At 41.0% G+C, this 24,635-nt stretch overlaps 1 protein-coding gene across 2 annotated transcripts; it reads left to right on the forward strand.

Moving 5' to 3' along the window:
• The first annotated feature begins 288 nt into the window (after positions 1 to 288).
• IL20RA (interleukin 20 receptor subunit alpha) lies at positions 289 to 23,822 on the forward strand. 2 transcript variants are annotated; one of them, XM_030490578.1, is made up of 7 exons: positions 289 to 421; positions 14,596 to 14,725; positions 16,570 to 16,748; positions 17,424 to 17,599; positions 19,227 to 19,371; positions 19,934 to 20,073; positions 22,224 to 23,822. In XM_030490578.1, exons 1-7 carry the CDS (start codon positions 337 to 339, stop codon positions 23,145 to 23,147), a joined length of 1,779 nt encoding a protein of 592 aa, XP_030346438.1. In that variant the 5' UTR covers positions 289 to 336; the 3' UTR covers positions 23,148 to 23,822. The 2 variants fall into 2 exon arrangements, with proteins under 2 accessions (XP_030346438.1, XP_030346439.1); XM_030490579.1 differs by having other exon boundaries at positions 343 to 421; positions 14,596 to 14,711.
• The last annotated feature ends 813 nt before the right edge of the window (positions 23,823 to 24,635 follow it).

Raw genomic sequence — 24,635 nt, forward strand, 5'->3', positions numbered from 1 at the left:
CACCCGCATCTGGTGGCTTCAATGCAGAGTTGCTCATCAGTGGAAGCACCGAGGGGTGCAGCAGAAGAAATCCCGGTGCCACGGCGGCAAGAAGAAGCCGGCGGCAGCGCCACCCGCCCTGGCAGAACCCGTAAACCGCCCGACAGCACCCCACCTGCCGCTACGGCCCCCCGTGGGGACACCCCACAGCCTCCATGGGGACACCACCCCGCGCAGGGCTGCTGCTCCTCCCCTGCCCCGCCCCGCCCGCCTTGGCCGGCTCCTTCCAGCTGCGCGGCGGCGGCAGCGGCGGCTGCGGGGAGCGGAGCACCCTCGGTTCGGGAGATGTGAGCGCCCATGGGCGCCGGGCAGCCGCGGCGGGGAGCGGTCTGGCTGCTGGTGCTGCCGCTGCTCCTGCCGCCGCCCCCCGCGGCGCACACAGGTAGGTGGCGGCGCTGCCCGCCGGCCCCCCGCGGGTGCGCATCCCTCCGCGGGCCGCGGGTCCCGGCCGTCGTCTCCACGCTCGGTTATCCCGGCACGGCGGCCGGCGCGGCGGGCAGAGCCGGCCCGGCTCCGCGGGCTCGTCCCTCCGAGCCGAGCCAGCGGCCCGGGAGGTGGCTTTTGCCGCCGCCGGTCGGGCCAGTGCGGGGGTGCCGTGTGCCGTTCGTGTTAGCCAACAGTGCCTGTGTGTAATGCTCGTGTTTCTGGGCCCCGATACTGGAAGACGAGGTCTGGGTGTTTCTTTAATGTTGCTTCATCTTTTTTTTTCTTTTCTCCCCGGTTATGCTGGAGTTACATTTTGCAAAGCTGTAGGCTGATTTACTTTCAGCTGTAAGTTGATAGTGTGCTCTTGAGATAGCCCTTGTTATAGTCATTGGGGTGATTCCCAAAATATGTTTGGTCTGTATCATCCTTCATGCTTGATAGTCACCATCCCCAGGAGTCTTACCTGAGCAGTCAAGAGACAGATTAAAACAAAAGGCAGGATGGGGTTTTGGCAAAGATACCGAGCTCATATGCCAGTGCCCTTAGTGGCTCTGATTCCCTTCTCCCACCTATAGACTGGGGCATTCCCAAGTGGGAATGAGCTTGTAAACTGTAGCTGTTGAATACATGTGCACGTTGGGTCTCCTGCAGCTGTTAAAAGCACCAGTCACAATTTCTTTCTTCCTACCCCTCGAGTATAAAACTGAGCAGCGAGTTGAAGAGATTAGAAACGTACTCTGTCTTTGTGCTCTTATTCTCCACTGCAAATGTTGCCTCCAAAACTAAATACAGAAGGACAGAATCTGCTCCCATTTAATCCACAGCAAAACTTCCAGATCCTGTGAGAGCTGGACAATGTTCTTCATACCTGAAATACTCTGGAGTAGTAGCACTGAGTACTCTGTCTCACCTAACTCTTTCCACAAACTACTCCGTTATGCATCAGTGATTTTGAATAGTTTTCAGAAGGTATCAATTCCAAGTTCTTTTTAGTTAACTGACCACATTGTATTCATCTTATTTAAGTCTGCTGATGATCACTGCAAGTGTTTTGGAAAACATGTATAACTGTCATTCAACTGCCCTTAAGAAAAAATATGTAAAAATTGGATTACTACCATTTTTGATTCCAAAGAGGGTTTAGAAAAATGTCAAGGGAGTTATGTTGATTTTGTCTCATGGTTGTTCAAGGGAGAAAGAAGTCTGTTTGCACATTCCTGAGGTTCTAGCTGGACGTAGTTTCAGGGGATTTGTTGACAGCCAGCAATACCAGCACAGAAGGGAGAGCTGTGCCTTACACTGAAGGCTTAGAGCTTCCATTTTCACCTCTTTCAGCAAAACACGTTTTGTTTTTGCTGTGGTGTGTTAGTGGGTACAAGTTCATCCTTACTGGATGACATCTACTGTTTTAGCAGTCTCTGACTGCATTCTGTTCTGGGGCATTGCTGGCTAAGGATCTGTGCCCACCTAGCAGGTTCCTTGAGCATTGCCTGGTTTTACACAGGACAAAAATTCCATTTCTCACTGCACTTCCGTGAGATTTTTATAAATTGGTGTTTCACTCACTGTTTTAAGAATCTGTACTCTAGAACAAATGAAAAAGCACAGAAAATGGAAAAGCAAATAAAAAAAAAAGGAAATGTCATTGTTTAATCAACAAGATCAAGAAATGTAGCATACTCTTCTTTACCATATGGGAGAGTTTAGCAATTTTTGCAAGAAACTCCTAAGGATAGTAAGGAACATCCTGAATTTTGGAAGTAGTAAAATGTTAATCTATTTACTAAGCTTCATCTTAAATCCTTCTCCATGCTCCTAGTGGAGGTTTCCCTAACCACATTCTTCTGCAATTAGTGAAACCTTGACCTTTCTGGCTCGTAGAATCCAGTCTCTGTCTTGTAGATCTATATGGAAGAAAGAATGCCACGGATAGTACAATATATACTTATTCTGAGGAAAGGGAAATGAGCCTTAATGCTGCACTGCAAAAATAGAAGCATTTTGATTTACTTAAGGCATGTTTACTGTTTTTGTTCAGGTGAGGCATTTGATTTTGAAGTAAATCTCAGTCATTTCGCTTACTGTGCTTTTGTCTGTATTGTGGTGCAGTTTTAGAACTGGATTTCTTCTGGATGAAGCTGCCCTGGAGGATATGCTGCATCAGCATATCTAATGCAAGTAGAGCTACTCCGATGTTAAAAAGAAGAAAAAAAAACAACCCTGAAATGTGTGTAGTATAGACAAGATTTTCTCAATACCAACATTTTCATGTAACAGACCTGCTCGTACTGGGTCGCATTACTCATTATTGTAGATGTAGCCTTAGATCTCACTGGAGTTGGTTTGTGGCTATACCAACTACATTTCTTATGATGGGACCTTGAAATCTTCCCCCTTTTAATGTTTTCTGATAGTTGTATAAGTTGCTTGGTCTGCATTGACACACCTGATTTAATTTACTTTCATCTTCTATGTTCTCATATTTTTATTACAAAATAGATCTAGATTTGAGAAGCAGCTTCAGGCCTCCCTTTAAGCAAATATCAATATGTTTTCTTTCACAGTTACAAGAGCTTCAAAATGTACAAAACATCCCTTTTGATCAAGATGTTGTTCTGGGAAATACAGAATAAAAGGATAAAAGCAGTCACCACATGGGCTTTGTAATTAAGCCCTTGAGCTGGGGTTCAGTGACTACATAGATGCCCAGACATATTTTATCATGTTAAAACCACCCAGAAGGCAGGCAATATTCCAGTGCTAATAATCTACTTCCTTTCCTTCTTGCATACACACAGCAAATCCTTGAGAAGGCTTCCTGAGGTCAGCATGCACGCAGTGCTTTAAAAACTTGAAGAACCTGTGTGGATGCTGCTCCTGAACTTGAGAGGAGGGGGGAGACTGCTCTTTGCAATTCACTCCCCCTGAAAGCTGGGACAGCAGAAGCAACTTGCTTGGCTTATTTTGGTAGAAACAAAGCCTGAAAACCACTTTTATTCCTGCATGAATACCTCATATATGAGCGCCAGTCATAATTTGTGAGGGAGAGAAGGGAAATGCTTGGCTCCAAGTTGAGCAGTGCTAAGATGTTTTGGTATTGACATGAAGTTATTTAAGGTATATTTTTGATTTGAGAAGAGACTGATCTGTTGCATAGACACAGCCAGTAAGTATTGGCTAAAGTATTAAATAGCATACAGAAGTGTCAGATTATTTCTTATAGAAGGCATGGAGTATGCACATAATAAGCTAATTGCCCTGTGTATATACTCTGTGATGTGTGCATCCTGGGAAGTTTGAAGTGATAGCTGCATATTACCCAAATGCGGTCAGAACACACAGACAATTGTCTTCTTCGATTAGCTAAATGATTCAAAGAAGAAAATACTGTTCATGCAATAGTAGAGTTGAGAAACGCAGAGGGGAAAATACTGTATTACATAGTGAGTTTTGAATGCTCAGAAAACTTGATGATTTTGTGCATATAATATTTTGTATTACCTAGTATAAGTCTATATACTCATCAAGATTGAACTGCATTCACAGTAGTGATAATCTATGTGTTTACCAGAGAGGGCATGAAGCTTCAGTAATAAGAGTGGCAGTATAAGGGAGGGCTGAGATTGGGGGGTTTTATGTGATATTTCCTGGCTCTGCCAGCATGAAGGAGAGAAGAATAAATGTAACATAGAAATAAACAAAAAGGAATATTAGCATAAGGAGAACTACAGTATGTGAAGAAGGATTGTCATGTTCATATAGTCAAAAGGCTTATCCTTCTCTTCTCAACTTTATCTTCCAGTCTCATGCCAGGCTCTTTCAGACATTGTTGCGATCTGTGCCCTAGTGCTTGGCTTTCCTTATTATTTCCACAACTTGGCACAACTTACTGCCTGGTAATTAGGAATAGAAATGGTTAAAGGAGGTGATTCATTTTATAGAGAATCTTCCAACACTGTTGGGATTTGTAATTAAAGTCCAGAACTTAGATGTGGGTTGCAGTTCCCCATGCAAGCATTCAGGTTCACAATTGTAGCTGATAACCTTACCTTTCTGTGGCTGTTGTTCTTTAGTGGCCTTTATAGTCTTAATTTCAAGAGAAGCAAGTGGTTAGAATTACTCAAGTCATTTGTGCATGTGTGGTTCCAGTTTATGTTTGTTTTTATAGTAGTGGCTTGTACAAACTTATTTCTGCTGACTGATTTCTCTCCAAGAAGTGGTGATTAGCTACAGCTACAGGATTAATAGCTAAGAGAGAGAAAAATCACCCTTTTTATGAACCAAATGAAAGCTTCCATATTTTAAGAAGCTTAGCTTTATAAGACCCTGAATTCTGGAAGCCAAGCCTATCTCTAGATAAGAATGAGGTTTTCCTGGAGAGCTGTGTTTAAATGATGTGCAGATCTGTGTGCTTTATACTTGGTGTACCAGTAACTTGCAGGTTTTTATTGACTGCTCATCCTATCTTGAAAACAGTACAGTAAAACTAGGTAAATCAGAAACAGAAGGAAGCAAGTTCTAGGGCTGGAGATGTAGGATAGTATACATCAGAAGAGATTAAATCAACTATATCTCTTTCTTATGGAAAATAGATGACCTTTCCTGTCTGCCTGACTACTCCAAGAGTATTTTAAGCTCAATGAAGGGACAGAAGGAAGACGACTCTTCCCTTCTTTATACCCCATCACCTTGAGTTAAATCTCACCTGACAGATTAGCTGTTTTTCAGCTTTCCATTTTCTACTCCCTTTTCTGTGATGGGAACAGGAAAGTGTCCAAAGAGATGTAAAAGAATAAAAGAATAAGTATGTTGCTTGAGGGGGTGAAAGGATCTTATATGCTTATATGTTACCAAGATTTATGTGTTTAAGCTTAATCACACTCTGTGTATAAGAACACACATGAGTAGGTATTTACATCTCTTAGATGAAAAGGGTTAATTTATTTCCTACTAGTTTCTTAAAGGCTGGAGAGAGCAGTTGAGCTAGTATTTATTATTGCGTCTGGTTTTCAAAAGACTAAATTTCTTTTTGCTTTCCTTGTCTTTTCTGAAAGTATACCAATATTCTGCTCTTAGGGGGTACTATAGTCAAAATATTAATGTACAGGATGTGGCTCAGAAGCACTGAAAACTGTGCCCTGGGAAAGCTGAGGCGTGTGTAATTGCTGACAGGCTTTTTCCCACTGTAAGAAGGTAACAGACAGGTACAGATCTAGACCTGTTCAGCTCTCCAAGTCTAAACTAACTTTCAGTCACTCAAATATGACTGAGAGCTGGCTTCTCCGCCAGCCCAGGTGATGGTCAGGCTCCTTCTGATCTCATTGAAATGTGTTGGCTGTTCCCTTGAATGTCAGCTGTCCCAGCTGTGCATGTTACCGCCTTCAAAACCATTTCTGAGGCAGTCTTTTGTGAACTTATGCGTAAAAGACGTAGATGATTATGCTGAATAACTTCCTCTGTACAGCAAAATCACTTTAACCTGTGGGTGGATAAATGAGTCTAAAAATCATGACTGGTGGTTTTAACAAAAAAATGCTTGTTGGGTACAGGAAAGATACTAAAAATACTACTATACCTATAATCAGGTTCCGATTTGTTCACATCTGAAATTACTATGGGACACTCTGAACAGTCATACAGTGCCTCAAAAAACATCAGCCCATACCTGACAGGAGGCCAACAGAAATGGGCGTGTGCCCCAGGAAACCCTCATTTATTGTGGGTTCTCTACAAGCAGTTGCTTCCCAGAGGCACTTGGGTCCTTTGTTATCTCTGGGCAGAGGCATAAATGTGGGGCATAAGAGGGAAAAATAATTCCGTGAGTGCTTCAAAGAGGCAGAGATGCACAGCAGTGCTGCCTCATGTCTGCTGGGGTTGTTGCCGGCTGGTCTCCAGCACCATGGAAGAGCCATGCTGACTGTCCCACTGAGGGAACTTGAAATTGCCTCCTGCTGTTTGGGGCTGGGGACTGGAAATAGGCCATTTATGCTCATTCAGACAGGGGTGGCTGTGTGGAAGCCCAATTACCTGTGAGAGAGGCAGCACTGCAAGTTTGATAGGAGTGTTGGCCCTTCCTCTCAGATCCTGGATGCAGAAGAAGGTATTTGACTTGCATCTTTTTTCTTTTTTGAGGATTGCCTTTCTCTCAGAAATGACAGCAAGTTCTTATCCTCCATTGGTATCACACTTGATCTCCTGTCCAAGGGAAAATGTGGATTCAAAATCAAGAATTTATCTAACTAAATTAGTTTGGACTCCAAGAAAAGTAAAATCCCTTCTCTAGACAAGTCATCAGTACATCAGAGAGCAAGGAGCAACACCTGTGGGGCAATAAATACAATGCTGTTATAGAATCATAGAATGGTTTGGATAGGAAAGGACTTTAAGATCATCTAGTTCCAACCTCCCTGCCATGGGCAGAGACACCTCACATTAGACCACGTTGCCCAAGGCTCTGTCCAACCTGGCCTTGAACACTGCCAGGGATGGAGCATTTACCGCTTCTTTGGGCAACCCATTCCAGTGCCTCACCACCCTTACAGTAAAGAACTTCCTTATGTCTAACCTGAATCTCTCCTATTTAAGCTTTTCCTACCAGTACAGTCCCTGTCAATTCTGATTGGAATTAGAATTGACAGTTGTTGCCTAATAGATAATAGCCAGCACTAAAAGATGAAAGCCAAAACTAATTTTGCTCAGTTTATGTGTAAAAAATAGATATTTTATGTAAGGATGTATTAGGAGTGTTCTGAAATGTGGTGTATTGAGGTTCATCAGGTAACTGTCACACAGCATAGTTTTTACAGTATTTCAAACAGAAAGCTTACTTAAACTTTGGGTATTTTGAAAAGCCAATATAAGATGTATTCTAATGTAAGGTAGTCTAATTAAGCTTTCATTTTCTTGGCTGTTGGGTTGTGGTTGATCTAAACAGTAATAAATTGGTAATGCTAAGCATGTTCTAGGGAGCAAAGAAAGTCCTCAAAATGAAACACTGGACAGTTGGGCTATTATTAATATTTTATATAACTTCAAAACATCTGTTTTAAAAACCAGCTGTTGTGTCATGAATTGTGCCAACAGCGGGCTTTTAAAATTAATTTAGTTCTTGTTGACCAGGTGGTTTTGCATTCCAAACTTAACAGAAACTCATTCAAAGGGATTATGACTCTGAAAGCCTTGAAGGGGTTCTGAGTAATTTTAGACAAGCACACCATGAATTTTACTCATCTTGTTTCAGGCCAGTATTGATCACTTGGAATTGATAGAAAACATGCCTAGAATAACTTTCTCCTGCTGGAGTGCATCAAGGAAGGTTTTTTGCAGCAAGGCATGGTAAGGTAGTGTGAGCTTTACTCTTGCACTTGCAAACCATCAGCATAGTGGGAAGAAAATTCAGTTTGTTTAGTTTCTGTCATACAAGCTAGAAAAAAGGAATGGATGTCAGTTGCCATGGCTCTCATTGGCTGCCTCCTAGCAAGCCTTCAATAGACTGGGGAGACTTTCTCCACCTTTCTGAAGTTGGGTTATTCTGGACTGAGTCTGAAACATTCTTTGACCAATACTCTCTGTAGAAGTGTTTTTATAGTTAGGACATGGTTTGCATAAACAAACACAAGGTTTCACATGGAGGAGGAGAACATGTCAAGGCAAGCTGCAGCTTTAGTCCCCTTTTGCATCTCTCCCATTCTTCAGGCTGTATTTCCTTTTGCACTTTTCCCCCAGATAACCTCCTCAGGTTCACCTGTTTCCAATGGCAGCCTGCCTATTTCTTCGAAAACAAACCCCACATGCCCAGGTCTTATCCTTCTCTAATGTTTCCCCACCTCTTCTCTCATGCTTTTCCAACAGCTCCACCACCCGGTTTTCATGTCTTATGTCCCGGTTTCTGTCCCTGTCTTTCTCTTCCCTGTGCCCCCTCAGAACAGGCTGTGACTGGAGTTACGGGTTCCACTTCTGGGAGGGTGCTCTGTGGTTGCTCTCGAGTGCTGTTGTGACTCAAACAGGAAATCACCTCCATACTGCTCCCCACATTCCCACCAGCACTGCTCAAGTCAAAGGGTTTTGCTAGCCTGACTTCAGACCTGGCAGTCCTAGAGCTCTAGCAACCCACCAGAAGAAAGGCAGCTAAGCTGCAATGACTCCTATGTGCCTCTCCTTCTCTTCCTCGTTATCCAGCCTGTTGAGTTCAAGTCTAAAAGAATCAGCACAGAGAAAAAATTTCAAGCCCACTTAATTTAAAAAAGTCGACTAATTTAAATTGTTGCTAAGATGACTAATATCAGGTAATGACGCTAATGCCTATTCCTGGCTTTACTGGGTTTCCCTTCCTCTCTGTAACTACTGATCTCCAGTTTTGGCTTGGTTCCCCTGTCTACCATTTGGTGTACTCCCTCACATTCCCACATGGCCAGTGCCAGCTTGCTTGAGATTGCAGATGTACTGGAAAAGAAAGCCCCAACACTCTGCTAGACAGTGCCACCAAACGTGGTGCTAACTGGACATTTGTTCTGACTGAGTATGACCATTTTATGTTCTGCGTAGGCATGTGTTTGAGGGAGTATTTTTTTCACCGAGAACAACATAACCATTGAAATAGATGAGGTGGAGAAAGAAAAGGGAGCAAAAATTAATAAAAAATAAAGAGCAGCAGCTCATAGGAGGAGTAAGCAAGATTTTACAGGAGTTTGATGGAACTCACCCGAAGCTGAACGGAAAGACAAAAGAAAGGGCAGCGGCTTACAGCACTGCCAGAAGCCAACGTTCGGTGTCCTACATAGATCCTACCTTGCTTCATGCGTCATTGGTTGGTCTAAGCTCCCAGTGGGAAAAGGTGAATCAGGGACTTGGCCTGTCTGAAAAGCTGCCCTCTCTCGGAGGTGTATGAGCATGGATTAGATCCATGGCCTTGAAGTGGCAGCTGCAAATGGTAAAGTGCAGGGAGTGCCTGCAGTGTGGCCATAAAGTCAGCACAGCACAAAGGAACCACTTCCATCAGAGGTGCTCCCAAGAGCCGCTTCCATGTAAGAAAATACAACAGCAGTTGAAGTCAAAGTCTCTGTTGTTGTTGGAAAAGAAGTTCCTCTTTTAAATTCTGAGACAACTGTAGGAGAGGAGTCCCCGGATTTTACTGCTGTGGCTATTGGGTAAAGCTGCATTGCTGTAGGGCTCGCTGTTCTGCCTTAATGCTTTCCACATCACTCGGTGTATTAAATTATATCTTGCAGTTGTTTAGAGAAGCCCTGTGACTTTCTTGGTTGTTTTATTTTATTGGATAACTTGGTGTCTGCACCCTTTTAGCCATGCCACAGTAAAATACAGCATACCGCTCTTCTTGGGAGCGGTACGGTCGGTGACAGTTACTTACACAGGAGGCATTTCTGTGCCAGCAGGTCAGCTTTCTGTGGGTACTCTGTCTGCTTCGCACCCCAGAACTTTAGCAGCCAGTGTACAGAAAAAATACCTGTTCTTATATATTTATGTATTTTTATGCTTTGCAGCTGCTAGGTTACCCAACTCACATGAAAAGTTAACAAATCTGTTTATAAGAAGAGGGCACAGGTAGTTGCAGCTGTATTTGTTCTGCTGCATTGGCATTAAACACAGCTGTTTGTCACTGAGATAGGCAGTGGTGCCTCCTTACCCATGAAAAGGAGATACGCTGAATGGGTAATAGCTGTAACGTGGAAATTGTGTGTTTATATTTGTGTATATATGTGTGTGTGTATGCTTATGTGTATAGATAGGTAGATAGATATGGCTATAACCAAAACCAAGCTTTGAACAGTACCAGCTTCAGCAAGGCACATACCAGGTAGGGAGCTCTATGCAATTAAAACCGGCCAGGTTTGTAAACCCAGCAGACACTTTCATAAAGAGAAGATGAGGTACCTGCCATGCAGTCTTACTCATGTGAATAATCTCACTGACGTCAGTGCGGTTTTTCGCTTGCACGTGAAGGTGTTTTCAGGCTAAGTCGTGTATTTTGGAGCGTCTCGCCGTAGCTTATTCTAAAATCAGGACTTGGTTTTTCATTGTGGTGGTGAAGTTTGCAAGCCAAAATTATGATTTTCTTTCCAGTCCAGGTGTGCAGGGTTATGAAGTGATGAATGATATTACTCAAGGTTTGATTTACAGAGTTTCCAAAGACAATAACAAGGGCCGCAGGACTTTCCATGCAAAAAATGAAGTGACTTTGTTATACTGGGAAGTGATGACAGCCGTTGCAGACTATCGATAAGACAGACTAAACCTAGCAAAACAACGTGTATGATTGATTTCTGCTCTCACGTAGGCCAGTGCGAACTGAAAATAGGCCATGTGACACCCATGCTATTAATCCTGGCTAATGGAATTAAAATCAGAACACAACTGGATATATTGTGTTTAAAGACAAGATACTGAAATAAGCAGCTGATACATATACTTGAGTTCTTTCCTGACTGACAACCATACAAGCTGTACGTATGATGTATTTTCTACACATGCCTTCTGATACTATGGAACATTGATTAGACATGAAGGAGTTTATTCTTAACTCTTCGTGGAGAAATAGGGGAGCGTGCTAGTTTTATTCTTGTTTTACAGATGCAGAATTGAGGAATGAAAAGCTTGGGTGTTTTGTTGTAAGGGCAAACAGAACCCTTCACTAAAGGGGCAAGACCAGAATTAGAAACCAAATCTTTGCTTTTGCAGCTAATGGAAAGTTAACGATCTCAGTCCCTCTGCCTTCTAAATCGCATGGAGCTGGTGGCAGGTGGGAGCACGCTGGCAGTGTTGTAATGCTTTAGATCTTGTAAAGATACAGTCTGTGGGTTCTGTGTTCTGAGATTGGCTCATCTGCTGCAGTCAGTGTTTCTGTTTTGAAACTTCATTTACCACAGCAGAAACCACACTGGGAGGAGGAGGGGTAAAAAAAATCAACAAAACCACCTTTATATGTTACTGGTTTAAAAATATTTTCATGTAACAGACAAATACATGACTCTTGCTACTGTAAGATGTGTTCAAGGAATATAAACGTTTTTATGCAAGGATGGACAAATGTTGAAAGGTATAGGAAAACAAAAAAATATTCAGAAAACCAATGGAAGTAATTACCATTGTCTGTCATCACCTGGCTGCCTCTGGCCAGTTCAGTTTCCTGACTTTGCATTAGCCTGATAAGCAGTGCATATTTTTAAAACTTCTAAAGAAAAAAGGTGTGACAAGTGAGCTTTTAGGGACGTCCTGTTCTTTTTTAGGGTTGTACCTGTTTCAGCAGTATCCCTGCCAGATTTATTAGTATAAATTATATATTAGTAGAAATTATTATATATAGATAGTATAAAAAGACCTATCAGAATGGGGCTGGCAGTGACGTTATGAGATCACCCAGTCCATCCCACTGACCCGAAGCAGAATCAGCTGTATTAATGTCATTTCTGGCAGATGGCTTTCTAATCTGCTCTTCAAAACCAGCAGCCCTCCTAGGTGACCCATCGTCATGTGTTGCCCCTCTTCCCACAAGGAGTTTATCCCAATGACTCCTTTCTTGTTGAAACTGAACTCTGTTCCTTTTCCTCCTTGTTTGTGGTGGACATGGAGCACAGATAATACCTCTTATGTAAAGAAGTAAAGACATAGAGTGTTCCCCTCCACTCCTTCCTGGACAAGCTGCATCTCTGATAAATTTAACTGCCAAGGAAGCAGAGATCAGGGCTGGTGGGCTTGACCACCATCTCCACTGGAGGGAGAGAGGTGCCCCCAGTCTGGTCCATCCTAACTAGAGAGATAAACCAACCTATGGAAGAGTTTATCTTCCTCTGCTCTTTATGACTGCTTCAAAGTAGATGCCTTGCTCAGAGTCCAAGTTTTAATGAGAAGCATTTTACGGCTTTGATTCCCAGCAATCTAAGAAAATACCTATGTTGTATTTCCTTCTACTTGGAAATTGCAGCAGAAAATTTGATTGTACCTTGGTCACTCCCTCTCTTTCTACATGGATTGGCTGGTTGCCTTTCTGGGGTTTGGGCAGGATTTTGTGACTTAAGATTTATATATTTATATTTTTTTAATCTTTCATTCTTGGTTATTCATTCTGCAGTTGATATGTTTCATGTACTCTCATACATTTTAGTGCTGCGATCTGGTGCAAAGAATAAAACTTGATGCATGGGTGATTTCTCACAGTCCACATGGTGCTGGTTTTGGTTTGTTCTTCTTAGTAGCATATGTATTAGTGGTTTAGGAGCTTCTCTGTTCTACTGAACAGATGCAGCAAATTTTAGGCTGTTTTCTTGGCTTTCTTGGGCAGCTCCATCTTTACATTTGTATTAGTTTTACCTAAAGCAGTTGCAGAGGACATTTGTGTTGGGGGAAATCAAAACCTTTTGTTTTCTAGGTTCTGTATCACTCATTTGGAAGCAAATGTTAAGGCAGATTCCTGAAGGCCTCTTTCTGCTGTTTTCACATCCCCGGGCATCTATAGTTTGAGCTCTTACAAGATGACTGTCACTGGGCATTTCCGTGTCCAAGCATTCAAGGAAATGGGACTTTCTATGTACTTTTTGTAAATAAATAAGCTTGCCCTAAGAACTATACCTGACAAAACTTGTTCTCTGACTAGAAAAAAATTGAAAGACACTGAAGACAAGCTAAATACTAGAGATGAGAGCAACATTAGAAATACCCTTCATAAACAGCTTTATGATCTGAAGACACAGATGCAGGCATAGACTGGAGTTTGGTGTTAACATTAACATACAGCTTGAGGCTTGGAATACCCAGAATTTCCACCAAGACAGTTTAAAGTAGTTGATCTCTACAGAATTGCAAGAACATTGTCTTAATAAATGTGTTGAAGAGAAAAGCTTATGCTGTTTGCCTCAAAGAAAGATAGAACTAGTGAGTTAATCAGGGAAATGGTGGTGACTTTTACTTGCAAAAGCAACTATATGTTACATATAAGGGAGAATGAACACCATTACTCTAGTAATAGTGAAATATACCACAAAAAAAACCTAAGGTCTGCTTAGGGAAGTAACAAAGGTCAAGGATTAGTCATTCAGACAGGTTCCCTCTCTTTGTGTTAACATGCTTTATTTCCCACTTTCTTTGTCCCCCTTTGATATCTTGAGAACTAGAATTGTATCTCTGGAAGAATAGCTTAAAGGGTTTTGAAAAGTCCTGAAGAACTGCAGAGTCACCTTTTCTCTTCCCCATTATGCTCTTGTGGCCACTTGCAATGAGAAGCTCTTTTCCAGCTTCAGGGCTGGTCTTTGGGTTGCTCCCATGGGCGCAGCTCTCGTGGAGCAGGTGCTGGGGATTAAGTCACAACTTGGAGCTTGGGATTCTACCCCGGGGCCCATGGGCCTCTGTTTTGCAAGCAATTTAGCAATGTGAGCATCTCCATGAGATTTATTCATTTGGAGTGTGTATTAGGAAGACGCAAAACTGGATTCTTAAGAGCCCCAGTCTTGCTTGTTTATTAATTTCAAAAGCTGGTGCGATGAACAGAAATTTAGATGAGTGACCTAGTAGTATGTGTTAACTTTTGACATTCTGGAGAACCAACCTCTATGATAAAATGACACTGGGGCTGTTGTGATCATCCACTCTGATTCTCTAGTGTGAAGTCATACTTCTGTTTGTAAAGCTCTGCTTGCATTAGACTCCACATGTCTTTTTAAAAATACCTGGTTTGACTTTTTAAAGTCCACTCAACGACAAGGTTCTACTGAAGCATTGAGGATATTTTTACAATTTCCAGTGTTAAATTGTTCTGATATTCAAATACCCTGACAATTTTAAAAATGCAGGTGTCTTTTATGCTGAACTTTTCTAGCTTTAGCTTCCAGTCCCTGATATTTCCTTGCCATTGTCTACCCTAAATGGCAAAGCTGGTTTTGCTAGAGAAAAAACACTCATACAGATGGAATTTGGGACTGCACTAGCTAGGGGCACTTTTGAAAAAATTGAATTTCCAAGCCTTTTCCTTGTGCTTTTAATGTTAAGAACAGCAGTATGTAGAATTTTATGGCTGCTTTTTTTAAGGTTTCTTCATTTGTTTGTTTGTTTTTCGTTAACTTGGAAGCACATGTATTTGCAGATTCTTAGTGGATGTTGTTCCTTTCTTATTTTCTTTCTCAGGAGTGTTGTGTTGTTCTTTGCCCAACCCTAGGAATGTCCATTTTGAATCTATAAATATGAAGAATGTCCTTCATTGGTCAGCACCAGAAGGCACAGGACATGGAGTACTCTACAAGGTGAAGTATTTGGTGTAAGTTGGCTCGTTTATTTTATTCTCCACTTACTTTTATTTTAGCATTTTAAATAGTAATTAAAAAAATAAACTTTTTTGCAAGATATGACTGCAAAAAAGTAAAGCGAGGACTAAAATGTGGGTTAGACTTAAGCAGTATGGGTTTAAGTTTTGCTCTGGCACTGCTTACTTCAGATCCAGTTAAAAACATTTGTAAGGAGACTTTCTTCCTATGAAGAAAGCATAGAATGCAACAGACTAAAGCTTTCAGGGGCATTCCTGAGAAATGAGACAGAAGGACAAAGAAGGACTGTGCTGTGGACTGGCATCTGTACACATTAGCCTTCTGTACACATTTAAACAGGCCTGGAGAGGTAGTATTTAATGGAATATTAACAGCACCCAGTGTTCCGTTGGTCTTATCTAACAGACGCAACCCCCACAGATTTTTTTCTGATCCCTCAAGCCTCTCCAGTCTAGGAGAAAATCCACTGAAGTTATCAAGTATTGTAGAAAACCAAGTAACGTGATCAGAATCAGGCCCTTACATTTTCAAGGTCTGCACCTTTGTAGGATATCAAGGCATTTGAGTGAGGACCAGAATCAATTTCCTTTATTTCCTCCAAGAGAACACTGGATCATTCTAAAGGACAGTGCTAGAAGTTTGGCTTATAAATAGGTGTAGCACTGTTGTCATGGGTAACGTAATTCTTCCAATCTTTACCTCTCATATTTACACTTCTCTCAGTCTAGTACTGTTTTCATGACACTAAAACAAATGTAGATCTCCAGTAGTTTTCAGTGACTGGAACTGGCTACTAAAAATGCATGGAGTTGCTTCTACAGAGACTGCAACCTCTTTTGCTCAGATCTTGCCCTCTATGCTAACAGGAATGGCATAGTAAACCTCCTAGAAAAGGGGAGAGTGCTCAGTAATTATGGAATGAAAGATAATTGTGTATAAGCTAAAATGCTCAGAGAACACTAGCTACGCTGACTCTGACAGGTCAGCTTGTCCACAGAGGAGTCTGTAGTCATAAGTATAGCCATCTTACACACAAATATTCATATGTACCTCTACTTACCTAGGAGAGCAATTGCCTTGAGCTAGGTGGAAAATACTGGTGAGTGATACCATCCTACAGTCATGTAGGAGCTGCTGCACACCCTTACTAATTAGCAGCCAAAGGGGGAATTCTTAATAATGTGAATTTGAGGAGCAGAAGCTTTTGATGAAATCCAGGCAGGAATTTTCCAAGGAAATCTTGTTTTCTTTTACCAGTGTGTAAAAGCTGATCGGTACTGATGCATTGTTGGTAGCAGGTATATGCCCCTTTTTCAACTAGAAGTGTTTTGAAATTCATTGTATTCCAATGGAGTCTTTCTTTTCAACTAGAAAAAGAAGTAACACTCAGCGATGAGTAGTCTCCTGTCCACTCGTCTTAGAGACCCTGAGGAGAGTCTGTCTCTGTACACCAGGATGAACCACTAACAGAACTCTTTGCCTATATATAAATAATTACCCTGACTGTTATCATGTGTTTAAACTAAAGCTGTGTAGACTGAAGTTGAGAGATCTCCAGTCTGTGCAAGCAAAACTAGATTAGTAGCAGCAACATCTCTATTAGTTCCATACGGCCTCTTCTGGATAGGGCCTACTCTCATTTATTTTTCATTAAAAACTTGCGGCAATCTTGTGTTTTATCTCAGAAAAAGTTGGGTATTCCTAGAAATGTAGATTTCTGCAAAACAAGTAAACTCTTTTATCAGCCATAATAGCAGTTCCTGTGTTATATTATCAGGTGACCAATATCATGGCAATAGCTTTTGTACAGCTCCTTTCTCTTTCTTTTTCAATATAGATACGGTGTTGGCAAATGGATTAGAAAGCCAGAATGCAGGAATATCAACAGAACATGGTGTGACCTGTCCAGTGAGACCTCCGACTACGAAGAACAATACTATGCGAGCGTTAAAGCCTTCTTAAATGGGATGTGCTCTGACTGGATAGAGACCACACGATTCAACCCTCTTACAGACAGTAAGGAAAGCTAATCATGCAGCCAGATGTTCTATGGCCTGGATTAATCTGTGTGCTCAGACTGCACGTGCATTCATAGAGGATAATATTTTAATTTGACCATGAGGTTAGATTTTTTTGCAGTTGTTTCACATTTATGCTTTTGGCAGAAGTATTTTGAAAAAATTGTATTAGAATTTGGATATATGTGTGGTGTATATATGGTCTTACATAAACTGAATATTGTTTTATGCTATGGTAAATCTTTACTCAAGACAAATAAAAGCTGTGGCCCATCCATAGCATAAAGAACTCAGATTTTGAAAAGGCCTTATTAAACCAAGCAGTAATCGTACTCTAGAGCACAATATCTCTTATCTGCGCCAGATAATCTAAGAACATATTGGTAATTTAGCTTGTTTTAGCAAATTGATTTTCAAGGTTGTTTATCCTGCAAAGTCACAGGAATTCCTAGGCAAAATTCCAAGTCAATATTCACCTTCTCACTGTAAAGATCCTCTAAGTTGTCTGATGAAATAATTTTCTGTCAATATAAATTAATTGTTCAAAGCCCTATTTAGACTCCCTAAAACATTACAAAAATTTAGTATCATCCACTTTAAAAAAACCCTGCGTGGTCAAATCAGTATGCCTCTGCTGCATTCGTCTGCTTTTTGTACATGTTCATTTTTCCAGCTAAAATTGATCCACCCATGGTAAGTGTGTCTTCTACTGAGAAATCTATTTCAATCATTCTGACTGCTCCTGAGAAGTGGAAGAAGAGTCCTGAGGAAGAATCCGTATCTCTGCTTCAAGTGTATCCTGGCCTGCAATACAACGTGTCTGTCCTTAACAAAAAAACAAAGAAGCGGGTAAGATTTGAAAAGGCTGTAGAACTGCACTTATTAAATCTCTGCTCTTTAAATGCACTTTGTCTGATGAAAACAGGATTGATAGCCTTACAGGAACTGTAGGATCATACAGGTTGGAAGGGAGCTCAGGAAGTCTTTAGTCCAAAGTCCTTTCCAAAGCAGGATCAGCTGTGAGCTCAGACCAGGTCACTCAAGGTTTGTCCAGTTGCATCCTGAAAGCCTCCAAGGATGGAGATTGCACAACCAGTTTCACTACTTGACTTTCCTCCTAGGGAGAAAGTAATTTCTTTGTATCCAGTCTGGACCTCTGTTTGAACTTATGTCCCTTTTTGAACTTATGTCCATTGTCTCCACCCTTCCTGCATTCAGCATGGTGAGGAGCCTGACTCTGTCGTCTTGACGGGTCATCCTGGGGACCGCTATTAGGTCCTCCCCGCTGAAGCCATCCCTTCTTCCCTACATGGACCAAACTCCAGTCCCTCAGCTTCCCCTCACAGTGAAGGTGCTCCAGCACCTGGAGGTTGAGGATCTTGGTGATCCTCTACTAACCCATTCCAGTTCGTCAATCTTTTCTGTATTGAGTGGGACAAAACCGGTCATGATGTTCTAGACATGGCCTGATGAGCACTGAGTGGAGGGCGGTAATCCCTCCCCTCCATCTGCTCTCTCTTCTTTTAACAGAGAACAGGATGCTGTTGGCTTCCTTTGCTGTGAGGACACGTTGGCTGGCTCATGTTCTTGCTGCCTGTCCCCAGTCCTCTTCGGCAGGGCTGCTCCCAGCCAGTCAACTTCTGGCAGTATTCATAATACGTCATGATAAAATGCATCCTTTGTCATCACATCTGATGCTTCTGCTGATTTACATGTCATTAGCAAGTAGTAGTTCCCAGCTTAAACACCGTAGGTGAGGAAGAGTTCAGTGATCAGTTACAAAAACATTCACTCTCCTGTTCCCATCCTCCAGGCACAGTATCTTTCTGGCAAATCTCTGAACTTCCTGAAAAGGTACAAGAAACTTTATACCAGAAAGGTCACCTTCTGTCAAAAGAGATATTAAAATGCCAAGATTAGCAATTAGAGGTAGACAAAAGGGGTTTTGTGGCTTTTTGGTTGTGTTGTGGGTTTTGTTTTTTCTTTTTCATCAATACATTTGACATATAGTAATTACTTTACTTTAGACTGCAAGGTCTACATAGCACCCATTATTCTAAGGCTCCTATCTTTACCAGAACAACCCAGTTTGAAAGATTTTGTGGAACTGTGTGCCTTCCACTGGCCTTTGGGTCAGGACAACACTGGAATGATGCTTTAGCTCCATTGCAAAAATCAGCGTGAGAATGTGGCTGACTGGTGGCACATGGTGCTACTTCATATAAAGCATGAAATTGTTCAGTAGAAGAATGATTGAATGGAAGGTAAAGTATTCAGAGGACGTGACCTATGAAATAACTTGAGGTTTTTATTGCATTTGGAAAAAAAAAAAAAGGATGCAGTTACAGTTCTTACAGTATCATTCTTTCCAGAAAATATGTGTGCTTGTGACACATTTTGTATAGAAGATCTTTACTTTCCTGTAACTGAGGGGTTACAGGAGAAAAAAAAAAGTAATCTTTTTTTTGTCTTTCAGTGGTGGTTCTCTATCAGCAACACCACCTTGGTTGTGCCCTGGTTAGAACCTGGAACAGCTTATTGTGTCAGTGCACAGATACATGTCACCACACCACTTTTGCACAGTGGGTTCTCCAAAGAATATTGCATTGCTACCTTGAAAGGTATGTGTAAACTGGTAAATTACAAAAAGAAGATGCAAGTTAGAAAAAATCGGGGTGATTAGGTTTGTAAGTTTTTTTATGTATCCATTCTGAGAGTGAAGCATTGTTTTTCCCCTCTTTATGTATTTGTACCGATGAAAAAAATCTTTGCTTTTAATAAAACATACCTGAGATCTACTGACTGGAAAGTACATCAGCACCTCTGAAGAAAAAGATCTGCATTCTTGGAGTCTTAGTGAATGAAGAATATCTGTTTCTCCTTGAATGATGTTTGGGAGTGGCAGATGTGAGTCAGTCTGAAGTTAGCAGCAGGAGAACCTGAGGAAGGGGTTGTTACTTCTTTTTAGAATTTAATTTATAATTTACATAATAATAAAAACTTGTCCTGTAGCTCAAATGTAATTTTTTTAATTTCCTGCAAATTACTTGCTTATCTAAGATGTTTGCATCCCATATCCAGAAAGCAATTTCTGGATACAGGATGTATGGTGAGTGCACACATTACTATCTGAATGCATTAAAATGTTGCTCAGTATAATGAAAACTTTTGTTTTGTTAACAGATAAAACAGCAGATGAGGCTATGACAGTCATATTTGGATATGTTCTGCCTATCATGCTTGCTGTCCTTTTTATTTCAATGATATGCTATTGTGTGCACAAGTATATTCATGTCAGTAAACAGAAACATCCAACAAACCTGGTAAGTGTTCTCTGTTGCGGGATGTCACTGCCAACCTTGACACTCACAGCAGGTGTGTGTATTTTCCAGGGCTCTGAGCCAGAGTCCCAGGCTAGCTGCAAACAAAAGCTCTAGTTGCTACTGATATCACAAAAAGAACATCACATTTAGGGTTATTAAATGCAAGGAAAAGAGAGTAATCATTCAAGTTAGCAACTGTGTCTAAAAAGATGACCAGATCTGAAAAGATGACCAGAGCTAATGAAGATCAGAACAGAGCTGTTCATTTGGGAAATGTTATTGCCATAAGCACAGTCTGAGGTGCGCTGAGACAAGCTCTGTTAGGCAGTCAGCACTCCTTAAATTTATATAGGAAGAAGCGCTGTAGAGATTTAGTGAATAAAAGTTATTAGTTGGTTGAATTCAGAAACAAGAAGGGAAGATAATTAAAGCAGTACAGAAATCGTATGATGTTTTCTTGGATTATTACTGGGTATTACCAGATTTTTCCACTTAATTGTAATTGTGAAGGATTTAATGTGTGCATCATAGAGATAATTTAATCTGGATTTCAACTATACTTTCAAATATGGCACCATTTCCTAACGCCCAAAAATATATAAAAAACCACATTCTGTTATTTAAACAGCCCAAATACACTTTCTATGTAAAAATGTTTGTAAGTTTCTTAGAGCTGCAAAGTTTATTGAGTTTTAGAAAGATGGCATAAAGTCTAAGAAATATTCCTGGTTTCCAAGTCATGAGCCCAGCAGAGCTTTCTCACAGCTATCTTTAAAAAAATCACTTGACTATAAACATAAAATTACAATAATGAATGAACACTTTGATGTTAATTCAACCTGCATGACACTGTGGGATGGGAGGTACAAGGGAGTTGGTTTCAACATGCTGATCTTTCTGAAGAAATCTAGAGCAGCACAGAAGCAACAGGAGAAATGTTCACAGAACGTTCCAAGGGTTCAGAAGGAGTAGAGCAATGTGTTCGGATGTGCATGGAGACACCTCCTGCACTTGAAGAGGCACCAGCTTTATCACAGACTTGTGAAATCACAGAGTGGTTTGGGTTGGAAGGACCTTCAAAGATTATGTAGTCCAGCTACCCCGCCATGGGCAGGGACACCTTCCACCAGACCAGGTTGCTCAAAGCCCCATCCAACCTGGCCTTGAACACCCGCAATGACGGGGCATCTGCAACTTCTCTGGGAAACCTGTTCCAGTGCCTCATCATCCTCATATTACACTATGTCCACCCTCAATTTTATTTCTCCGCCTCTGGATTCAGTTGATGTTAAGGCAGCAAATGAATATGATGCTCTCTGGCTTTCCCAACCTACAAAATCTATTCTACATGGGCACCCTGTGTGGTCAGGGGGGATAAGCAGTTTGGTTTGGCCCAGCACTTCTGGCCTAGGGGAGCTTTCAGACTATTTGGTGCATCAGTTAGTAGTCTTGGTCTTCCATTCAAGCTTGAAAGCACTGAAGTGCAGCTTTTGGTTGTTTTTCTGTTGCACTTCCCTTTAGTGACTGCTCATACAGTGTTTATTCCTGTTAGAAATATTACTCGTTTCAGAAAGATTCCTATTGTTTAACTAGATGGTTTATCACAGAGTCACAAAAGCATGCTGTGACAGATGGCACAATGGAGGCTCCATACACCACTCTTCAACCTGATGTATAGCTTCCTCTCTGAAAGGAAACATGATATTTAATTCTCTGTAAGATATACTGTAACATGGTACCTGACTCTGTACTTGTGGGATGTGGTTTTGACTGCATTTCCTCTTTGCTTGTTAAAAAAGTGGAATAGATTCTGTAACCTTTGAAGCATGGAAAAATCTAATGTTTTCTTCAAAGTCACTTGAGCCGGTGCTGATGGAAACAAAACCAGAATTTGACAGAATTGTTCTACCCATTATTCTCACATAGGGAAGATGAGAAAAGGGACATTAGATACATGATGCAATTTTACTTCAGATAGAACAAAAAAAGTGGAGCATATTAACACTCCTGGAGGTTTCTTCCCTGAGTTGAAATAATCTCCTGATAAAGTCTAATCTAGCCTTATACCTTAAAAATATATGACAGTATAAAAAGCAGCAAGATTGAATGTTGTTATACTTCACACAAATAAAAATATTTTTGCTTTCCAGGTATGGCACTACACTGACAAATGCAGGGAAAGAGTTTTCATACCGTGTGAGAAAATAGTGGTCAACCTTATCACTGTTAATGGGGATGAGTACAAGCCATCTCGGGAGTCCAGTCATCTATCAGAAAGGAAAAGTCCCCGTTATTACACTGTTTACAGTGGCACTGAAGAGAAGGATTTGCCTTCAAAAGAAGTGCTGGAAACAAAACACTTGCTTGAGACTTCACATGAAGAGACTTCACTTGAAGAGGAGATTTTAGCAGGAGGGGACCAAACTGGGAACTGGCCATCCTGTGGCCATCCTGGAACAAAGAATACTTTGAGACAGAAAAGTGCAGAGACTGTAGAGTATGAACATGATGTAAGGGCTGAAGACTTCAGTCCTGCTCAGGAACTGCAAGAGAAGACTTCTGCCCCCAGGGGACTACTAGGTGAGCCGCAGGTTGCCTTGGGGAACTTGGAGAATATGAAAACAGGACAACCATATTGCCCCCAGCTAGACGTGAGGGCAGCTGACCGTTTTTTGGGGCAGAAAATAGAGGTACTTAGTTTGAAGATGGTTGATGCAGCAGATGAATTGACAGGTGGGACCCATATCAACTTGGTGGACTTTGATACTGGAAAATCTGGGCAGATAACCTATCCTCAGCTGGAAAAAATAACACAGGGCCTCACAGCTAAAGAGGGTGAACAGACCATATTAGTAGATTGGGATCCTCACACTGGAAGACTGTATATTCCTACCCTGTCCAGTGTTGAAAATCGGGTGTGTGAAGGAGTATTCAAGTGTGATGATCCTGACAAAGAGCGAATTTTGTCCAGACTGTATGAGAAAGAGGTATCTGATAAATCATCAGAGGACCAAGAAATATATCTCCTGCAATTTCAAGAACAGTGGGGACTGCACGTAGAAATGGAAGACTGAACAGTAATTTTCTAAAATATTCTAAAATGTAAAATCTTGCTTACTTTGCCAGAGTGATGAACTCTAGTGGAGCAAACACATCTGAATGTATTGAAGTTTTCAGAACCATCACAGTTGAACAACTTATTAATGATACATTATTTATAACAGTTTCTAGATGTGATAGAAGTGATTTTGACTTCCATCATAAACCTCTCAGGTAAAATATGATGGCTATGAGATTATCTTCTTTAAAAGAAAAAATATTTTTACACAGGATGCTGTTAGGATTTTAATATTATAATTCTTACCAAAACAAATTATCAGTGTTTGAAAGCAGTTATTTTTAACAAATAAAAAGCAATAATATGACATTTTTCTGAGCTATTTCATGTATCTTGACACAACACAGTCTTTTGTAGGACTCACTCCTTCTACTTGTAAAGATTTGAGCTGACTTTTGTTAACTTAATGAAGTTTCTCTTATTTCTCTTGAGAGACTTGTCTGAGGTGCAGAGTCCCTTCCATACTGTGTTGTGCAGATGTGCAACCAGCAACAATTCTTTAAGCAGGTGTGCCTACAAGCTCAACAGAAATAAGGAAGCATTAATTGTATTTTAAACTGGGGGAAATGTGGCCCAAAGGGATTCAGTGTAACGCCTATAATCTTACTGGATGGATTGTGTTTCACCCAGCGTTAGGTGCTTGCGGTACAACATCTGTATGACTTGTGTCTTTCACATGTCTCTTCCTCTCCACTGATTTTAATGGCAGGCTAGTGTGACTAGCTCAGAGAAGTCTGCACCACACACACTGCTGCTTCTTCAGACACATTCCACTTGTCATGGCAAGCTCAGAAAGTGTACCTGTGGGCTTCCTTTTGTTACCTGATGTCTTGACTAGGACCTCTGATACAAGTTCATTTTTTCTTCGTATTATGTGATATTTATTTATGATAGTAAAATAACAGGATATTCTAGAAATTTCTGACTAAGGCAGATGGTGGGGGTTTTTTTCAGAGTCTATATGTCACTTTTCCACTTAATGGAACAAAACAAACAAATTATGGTGTTCAAAACTTGTACCCTCCAAACTAGGTACATGGTTAGGTGTACTTCCGAAGGAAGACCTTTGCCAATATCTTTACTCTCAAGTAATGTATCTATTGCGTGACCATGGCATATTCTGTGACTATTCATGCTCTGAAATACTGCAATTGTAGTCATAGACTTTCAAACCAGAAGTAACAATAAAATATTTCCTCAACTGGCTTTATAATAAAGATACAAATCACGTACCAATGTTATACCTAAATACTTGTATCACACATTTGTGCATTGGGAGGTTCACAGAGAAAGATTTATAGCTCAGCGTGAAAGAGGAAAAATAGTTGGAGACGTGAAAAACTCCTCAGAATTTCTGCTACTACCAGCCTCATTTAAATAATCTGAAATCTTTCTCAGTATTTTCTAAAGATTTCTTAACTGACCTCTTTGCACATAATCTCCT

This window comes from Strigops habroptila, chromosome 6, assembly GCF_004027225.2.
Source record: "Strigops habroptila isolate Jane chromosome 6, bStrHab1.2.pri, whole genome shotgun sequence".
NCBI lineage: Eukaryota > Metazoa > Chordata > Aves > Psittaciformes > Psittacidae > Strigops > Strigops habroptila.